We start from the raw sequence: 8,884 nt of genomic DNA, 5'->3' as shown, positions 1-8,884 counted from the left end.
GGTGTTGTGTAACCTATTGAGATTATCTATTTTATTGACTCTACAATACTTGCATTTCCTGCAAGTCGTTTAGGGATGATAATGATTTTTCCTGTTTGCAATGTGTACAGATTCTACATGAATTCATCGGAATACCTTTATTATTTAATGGTTTGCAACGTGAAGTTTAGAACCTATTCAATTTTTATGAAGTTTGAAATGATCATTATAAATAATTAGCATCAAAACTGGCACTCGTAATAAAAAGTCCGTTGGTATTGTTATTCATACAGTTCTCCCGATGTCCTTCCAGAAGGACAAGAGCTGTTAATGCCACGAGAGCTTTTGAAGAATAAAACAAGGTACATTAGAATCGTGCAAATATTTATCACAGAAAAATATGCTAAATTTGACTACTTACCATTTACTTGAAAATCTGAACGTAGATCATTGCCATTAGTAACAAACTCATTCCCACAAAGATGATGAAGTAGCGTATGATTACTGTAGTGAACCAGTCACCTATAATTGGAGTACATATTGGAGGGTGAGATCACCTGGCTGTGATAAAAGATTGGCAACCTGTTAACACGCCTATCGGAAATTCTTCTGCTCCATTTTTTTTTAACTGAGAATTTTACTTTAACTGGATTAACACCTTTGTCAAAATAACAAATTCGGGTCTGTCATAGATACTTCCACGTTTCAGTGCCGTCAGATTCTTAGCTCAATGGTCTGAGCATTTTTAATGGAGATGATTCATGCTACCCTACATCAACTAGTATAATTGACTAGCATAACTCGTTCTAATAATTGTATCCGCTTGTGATCTGAACTTGATATTTATTTTACAGGCCCTTTACACTCAGTGAAGTTGATCGAGCAAAATTTCTTAGACAAGAAAAGCTGCGTTGTTACACCATAAGGAGAGCACACAGTTGTGCTTTGATTCACTTATTTCAATCTGATCAATTTATCTTCCTATATTAACATAAAATAACACAGCGCATTTTCCCCACCATAGCTGTCTCACTGATTTAAACAAGATACCTTCTCATTGCCCTTCAGCATTTGTGAAAATCCTTGCAAATTTCTAGTTAAAAACCTAACTGGATTCCAGTGTGTGGTGTTTCGGTTTCAATCTCCCTCAGTTCAGACACAAAAAATAATTTAAAAGTTTCAGTAAGACACACTCCACAGAGACAGTTAGGCATCTAACAGGACACCCTCTGGTCTTTGTAGGTCTTCAGCGTCTGAATCACCAACCTGTCAATCTGGCTACATGGTTTACTGCTAAGAATCGGGTATAGGAAGAGGAAAAACTTAAGTGATGTTTTGGATCATTATCTTGAGTTGATTTATGGAATAATATCATAAATTATATTAATCTGGCCATTCTGTATCAGCCAAAATCCAGTGGTTCACACCATATGAAAAGTTTGTCTTTTTAATTTGATTTGTATATACAGCATCTATCAACATGTTGGCTCAGTTTATAAATACAAATAGAATTGCAGGACTGAAAGTGACTTGAAATTGAGAATCAATTATGTTCTGTGTTGGCTCTGAATGGTTAGCCTTTAATGTAGTTGAACCCCCAGCTATAAAAGATGTTCAAATTGACCGACTTACACACTAACATTGTGCGGAATATGTTTATCAACATGTTACTCTAGAACCCATTTATTTTACTGTTTGGCTATCTATCCAACTTTCCATCGGCCCAGTTTTTTGTCTAGACTGCTGGCCGTCTCTGTTTAGTCTCAGTTAGCTATCCCCGAGAGCATGTTTCTGCCCGCTTCTCCCAATGCATATTTGTCAATTTCACTATTTTTGTATCTGGTAACCAATATTCACTTTAACTTTTCTTTGTACTGCATAGGCAACAGACTCCTCTGAGCACTACGTTCTTATCCATGGGAAATTTGCATTTTAAAATTTAGGACTTAAATTATGCTGGAAATTTCTCCTGACAAATTGGCAAAGTTGTGAGCAGCCTGTTTATTTCATTGAGAGTTGCTTTCCTCTCATTGCGACCATTCTCGCGGTCATTTTAGAGGGAACATTGCTAGAGGGAACTTATCTGTGTACACTCAACCACGTTTACTACTACACTTTTGTCCTCATTAGCTATAAATATACGATAATAGATTTATTAATATTTATATGATCAGTTATACCGTTTGAATTGTATTTATAAAAACATTTTTTCATAACTATATGTAAAATAAATTGCTTTTAATTAAAGTTGACCCATTTTTTGAGATGATATGCTGCAGCGTAGCGTAATTTAATTACACGTTTCAAAACTATACTTAATCGCATTTTAATTCATTTAAAATTAGACTGTACTCTTAAATTGACTTACAGGTAGTACTTTGGTAGTTTGAAGTGACCGAGTTAAACGTTGATTATTATCTGGGAGGATTTTTGTCATAACTTATGATTAATTAGATCCTGGAACTGATGCTGTTCGAAATCCTATAATAGTCCATCATACTTAGTATGTAAAGTGCAGCACTACAGTAATGCTGGGAACAATTAGATTTAAAGGAAAATGGTGCCGATGGAGAGGAATCACTTTTTCTTTTCTGACTGTAAGTGAATAAACCAGGCCATGATTTTCAACCATATTGTTGTGATTAGAGTAAAACAATAGAAAATGTCCATTAAACATTTTGTTTACTTCCTAAGTGATTGTTTAAAATGTTCTGTTTCTCGTCTATGATTCATCTGTACTTTAATAGTGATATAGAGTGAAGCATGGAACAAACACCACACACGCGGCTTGTTCAAACAGATCTTAGGATTCAAACGGTAAAAACTGGGGCTATTCATGATACGGGAGTACTTAGCCACCCACCTCACCTTTTCATAGTTTAAGTCAAACACTTCATTGAACAAATGCTATCTAAATATATGTTTGATGAATATGGACCAGAAATACATTTTTTTTCAAAAAACCACCATTTCTGATTTTTAAAATCGGTTTGTTTTTAAGTAAGATTGCAACCTGTACTGATCTGTATATCTTTTATATAAATACCCTGAGTACTTGCTCGCTAATTGGAATCCGCCGGTAAAAACAATGCCATTCTGGTATATATACCTGCTTATTGTGTAGACAACCCGAACTGATTTCACTGCAATAACCCTTCTTGAACCGAGCTATAGCGCACACTTTTATGTGTCCAATGAAGATGTTTATCAATATTACCCGTGCCTGACCTGATTTTCCTATTGTGTCTTCCCATTTAGGCATATAACATTTCTTTTAGCATTGAACTAGTTGATATGGAGTAACCGGGAGCAATGAGATGTGGGGTTTATTCTCTTTGTGAATAACTTACCTCTGCTGCCACTCAGGCCTCTCCTCACTGGCTCAATGAGAGTTACGTGTTGAACCTGACAAACGACGGTGCTTCCCTGGTCCCAGTGAGTGTGTGGAATCCGCAGCCGGGAGCTCCGGTTATAGGTGCTGTCCCTGTTTACTGTCAGGGATCCCGGTTCTGTTTGACAGGACACATCTCCCTCTACAATCCAGGAAATGTTCAGATCACTCGGGAAAAATCCCGCAGCTAAACAAGTCAGAATCTGAATCCCAACAACATCATTCTCGGGACCCGCAGAGAGATAGATTTCAGGTTTCGCTAAAGGAACAAAGTAAAATAACAAATTCTATCAATCTTCATTATAGCAAACATATAGAGAACAGCTATATTAAAGATTTAAACTTGTGCAAGTTTGATACTAAACGGGACACTGCAGAATCAATTTGATTAGTTTCTGTATCAATATTCAAATCACAAAACACAGAAAAGGAAAATGCAACGTACATGAAATACGAACCAGAATAATCATATAAATAAGTGACCTTACAACAAGTGTCTTTCGGGCGCAAATTCGGTTTGTGTTTCTTTGGAGCTGTATCGTCAATGAAATGTAAAAAAAAACTTATTTCACAAAGATCAGATTCCCTCTTTGCAATTCGCTCCTTACATAAATCATATTCCGCTGTTAGGACTGGTTTTAGTATTACACAATATTACACAATTCTTCAAACTAAATTTTGAAAATTATATGGAAGTCCCTGCTGTTTAATGGTTGTTGTGACATTGAAGCTAAACCCTGGTGTACTCACCCGGGCCCAGTGCACAGATCATGTCAGTTTGGGTTACATTTGTGTGTGGAGTTATTTTTGTTTCCTTCTCCCACACATTGAACTATTTCAGTGTCCCTTAATCTAATCAGAGAATCACAGAATGGCTACAGCACAGGAGGATGCCATTTGACCCACTGGGCCCATGTTGGTTATCTACAAGAACAACTCAGCCAGTCCCACTGCATTCTTTTTTCAATAGCCCTGATTTTTTTTCTTTTCAAAAATTATCCAATTTTCTTTGGAAAATCAATATTGAATCTGCCTGCACTTTTCCTCTGTCAGTTCTCTCTGCAGCGCATTCCAGATCCGAACCACTGCGGGGAGGCGGGCTAAGAAATAAATCCTCTGTGCCCTTTTATTTTGACATTCGTCTTAGAAGTCCTGTAGTTCTGGACACTCCCTCCAATGGGAATAGTTTCTCCCTATCTCTTGTGAGCAGATCCTGGAACAAAAGGAAAATACAGCAGATGTTGGAAATCTCAAATAAAACAGCAAATACTCAGCAGGTCTGGCAGCATCTGTGGAGAGAGAAACGGATAGATGACCTTGCTAATAAACTGTAAAACGATTAAAACTATTGAGTTCTTCCAGTTCTGACCAAAAGTTGTTGACATGAAACGTTATCGTTGTTTCTCTCTCCACAGACGCGGCCGGACCTGATGAATATTTTCTGTTGTTATTTTATAATTACCTTGGACCTGCAGTTTTGTTCCTTCGCCTATAAATGTTTCCCAGGGCCGAGGATCCTCTTTAAGAACCACGCAGTGGTAAGTGTCCGAATCGTTCACGATCACCCTCCGAACGACAAGCGAATCCCCAGATACAGATACGCGAGAGCTTTTATTGAGGAAATTCCTGGATCCATTACCTCTGATGTCAGGATTGTCTCTTGCCCTACACCAAAAATATTTCACTGAATCCACCCGCTCCTCTCCGGGTATCAGGGTGCAGTTAATTTGAGCTGTCTGTCCTATCAGGAGGGACAGAACTGAAGGAGACTGAATCACTTTCAGACCGACAACTGGCCCTGGAACACAAAGTTATAACAAATAGGAACATAATCTTCAAATCATCTGGGTACAACTGGAATTGTTAATAATTAGAGTCAATGTGAATCCTTACCTAAGACAAAGAGCCAGAATTTGAGAACAATGTTTCTAACTGCTCCCATGTTGCTGGAGATGACACCGTCTCACCGGTTGGTTAGAGCTATTGGTTATTCTAAAGAAAATTAAGATCACAGGGAGAGTATTGTGGTTGTAGCGCTCAGTGCGTCACATCGTTTATCACTCGGGGGGTGGGGGGCAGCGGGGTGTGATTGTGGACCATTCCAACACTTACCACTGTCTGGCTCTTAAAGAGGACCCTCTGCCCTGGAAAATCTTTATAGGAGAAGGAACAAAACTGAACATCAAATGCAACCAGATTAACCAAAACTGAAATCGTTCAATGTAATCGGGCAAGTAATCTATATTATCTTCACACATACACCTAATCTGGGATTTACATGCTCTGTGCACCAGGAGCTAGGCTGAACACACCAGCACTTAACTTCCATTTCACAATAGCAGGAAATTTCATATACTTTATGAACAACTTTATTTTGAAGAAAAATAGCCAAAAGACAACACTGGATAATGCTGATACCGATGCTGGATATTGGGCTGGGAAATGCAGGCCTATTGGGAAAGAGCAAAGGAGCGTGATCTGACCAATTAAGTAGCTCTTTCAAGGAGCTGGCAAAAGCAATATGGGCTGAATGGCCTCCTGTGTTGATTACTGGTTACATGCTCACATAAACGGCCAGTACTCAGGGAACCAGCTAAAAATGGTGCACCCAATAAAACCTGTCCTAGACAAATTCCATTCTAGTATAGGATTAGTTTCATTAAGCATGGTGTGATATGATTCACTTCATTATAAATACAGTGGCTTCCTATTCCTTCATGCACGTTACTCCATTTTTGTGTTTGAATGGTTGGGGGAGTGTGCTTGGGGTGTGGGGGGTATAGAATAGGGGACATGGGCACTTAGAAAATCAAGAGTAGGCAGAGTAAACCCGGATTTATGAAAGGTAAATTGTGTCTGACAAATCTATTAGGGTTTTTGAGGGTATAACTAGCAGGGTAGATAAGAGGATTGTCGTGTCTTGGATTTTCAAAAGCTGTTAATAAGTGCTACACAAGAGGTGGCACAACATCAGGCTCCTGTTATTGGCAGTAATATAATCGCATGGATTAAGGAATGGTTAATGGACAGGAAACAGAAGGTAGGAATAAACTGGTCATTTTTGGTAGCAGGCCATAACTAATGAGGTATCACAAGGGTCAGTGCTTGGACCTCAGCTGTTTGTAATCTATATCAATGACTTTGATGAGGGGATGGAGTATAAGGCATCCAAGTTTGCTGATGATACAAAGTTGGAAAAGAAAAAGAAACTTACATTTGAATAGTGCCTTTCACAATCTCAGGACATCTCAAAACACTTTTTGAAATGCAGTCAATGTTGTGATGTAGGAAATATAGCAGCCAATTTTTGCACAACAAGCTCCCACAAATAGCAACGTGATAATGCCCAGATAATTTGCTTTTGTGGTATTAATTGAAGGATAAATATTGACTAGGACACAGGGTCAACTTACCTGCTCTTCTTCAAATAATGGCCTGGGATCTATTACATCACCTTAGAAAGCAGCCAGGGCCTCAGTTTAACATCATGTTAAAAAAATGGTACCACTGGCAGTGCAGCACTCCTTTGATACTGCACTGGAGTATCAGTCTAGATTTTGTGTTAAAGTCTCTGGAGGGGAACTTGAGCCCATAATCTTGTGAGCTGCAACTGACAGATGGGATAATAAACTGAGGAGGACACAAAGGGATAGAGACAAGTTAAGTGGGCAAGAACATGGTGGATGGAATATAATGTGTGAAGCAATCCACTTTGGTAGGAAAATTAGAAAATCAGCATTTTTAAAATGGTGAGAGAATGGAAAATGTTGCCCTTTAAAAGGACTTCTGGTCTCCTTGTACACAAATTACAGAAAATTAACATGGAGGTACAGCAAGCAATTAAGACAGAACATGGTATGTTAGCCTTCATTACAAAAGAATCGATGTATAGGAGTAAAAAAAATCTAACTACAATTAGATAGGGACTTGCACACGTGGAGTAGTGCTTTTCTTACCTAAGGAAGGATATACTCGTCTTAGAGGGGAACAACAAAGGTAACAAGATTGATTCCTGTGAAACAAGGAAATAAGGAGAGATTGAGTAAACTAGAGCTATATTCCCTTGAGTTTAGTAAAAATGAGAGGTGGTCTCATTGAAATAAAATAAAATTCTTAAGGGGCTTGACAGGGTAGACACTATGGAATCTAGAATTGGAGGTCACAGCCTCAGGATAAGGGCTCAGCCAGTTAGGACTGAGATGAGGAGAAATTCCTTCATTCAAAGGGTTCTGAACCTTAGGATTAGGAATTATCTACCCCTTGGGGCTGTAGATATTCAAGGCAAGGCTATTGGATTTCTATGTACTAAGGGAATTAAAGGATAAGACGGATAGTGCAGAAAGTTAGAGTTGAGGTTGAAGGTCAATCATGATCTTAATGAATGGCAGAATGCCCTTGAAGGGTTGATACGCGGCTTCTGTTCCTATTTCTTATCTGCTTGGGACTATGAGCCCCAACTCTTAATCCAACTCTATATCTAGTATCCTTCATCTCTGCCCCTAAGTTTCAGAGCAACAGCAGGCAGTGTAAAATTAAAATCATAAGTGATAAAAGCCAAGGGAAGCTGAAAACTGTATATGAAATGCACATAACTACAATAAATAGCATTCTTTTTCCAAAATGGAAATGTAAACTGACAAAAGACAATTAAGTAGAATTGAAGAATCTAGGTTACTAGTTGCTGATCACAGAAGGATAACTTGAAGTGAAGTTGACTGAAGCGATAAAGTATTTCACCTCACAACATTGCGATCTATTTCCAAAAACACACCAAACAGTACAGTTTTATGTTCTTTAAGTGCAGCAATGGAATGCTTTTATTTGTAGGTGAACAATCATTCACTAAAGTAGGCGGGAAGCTACTTTGACTTTTTTAAATCTTGCTTATGATCTAGGCCTCACTGGCAAGCCAGCCATTTATTGTGCATTGCAGGGCCACTTCAGAGAGCAGTTATACATCAACCATGTTGGTGTGGGACTGAAGTCATACACAGTGGCTAAAGATATCAGGTTTCATTCACTAAAGGACATTAGTACAGTTCTGGCACCCACTTTAGAAATAACACATTGGCCAAACAGTCAAAAGGCTCCATACTTCTTTTGACACTATAGAAATTGAAAAGACTGAAGGTCCAAAACATATGAATTTTAGCATGTAATTATGATAGCATACAAAAAGGTTGTAAGTTCATGGGTTATTTATGTATTTGTGGTGGGTATTTCTTTACTTCAAGAATAAATTACACAGCTGCTCCAACTCAGGCTGAAATCAGAAGAATAGAGCATGATTATAAAAAATATGACCTAGATAAGAAACTGAAATAATTTGAAATATTTGTTAAATAGTTTGGCAAAAAAGGAGCGTGTTTTTTCAAATGAGTAATTCCTTGATTTTTTTTTATCAGTTGCAGGAAAACAACTCCCAGTTGAAATGAAGTTTTGTTTTATTAGTTTGCTCAGAACAGTGCTTTCCTAACATGGCACTTGTCATTCTTTAGAGACTGAATGTGAGAT

The 8,884-nt window shown here is 38.0% G+C and overlaps 1 protein-coding gene across 1 annotated transcript; it reads right to left on the bottom strand.

Annotated features, from left to right (window-relative positions):
- Positions 1–238: 238 nt before the first annotated feature.
- On the bottom strand, positions 239–5,384 carry LOC144691509 (tyrosine-protein phosphatase non-receptor type substrate 1-like). The gene is made up of 5 exons (XM_078559653.1): positions 5,264–5,384; positions 4,833–5,168; positions 3,385–3,629; positions 401–501; positions 239–321 (listed from the first exon to the last, which is right to left on the bottom strand). Exons 1-4 carry the CDS (start codon positions 5,310–5,312, stop codon positions 481–483), a joined length of 651 nt encoding a protein of 216 aa, XP_078415779.1. The 5' UTR covers positions 5,313–5,384; the 3' UTR covers positions 239–321; positions 401–480.
- Positions 5,385–8,884: the final 3,500 nt, after the last annotated feature.

The sequence above is a fragment of the Cetorhinus maximus genome, chromosome 16 (assembly GCF_964194155.1).
Source record: "Cetorhinus maximus chromosome 16, sCetMax3.hap1.1, whole genome shotgun sequence".
Lineage (NCBI taxonomy): Eukaryota > Metazoa > Chordata > Chondrichthyes > Lamniformes > Cetorhinidae > Cetorhinus > Cetorhinus maximus.
This window is presented reverse-complemented; position numbering and strand designations above follow the sequence as displayed.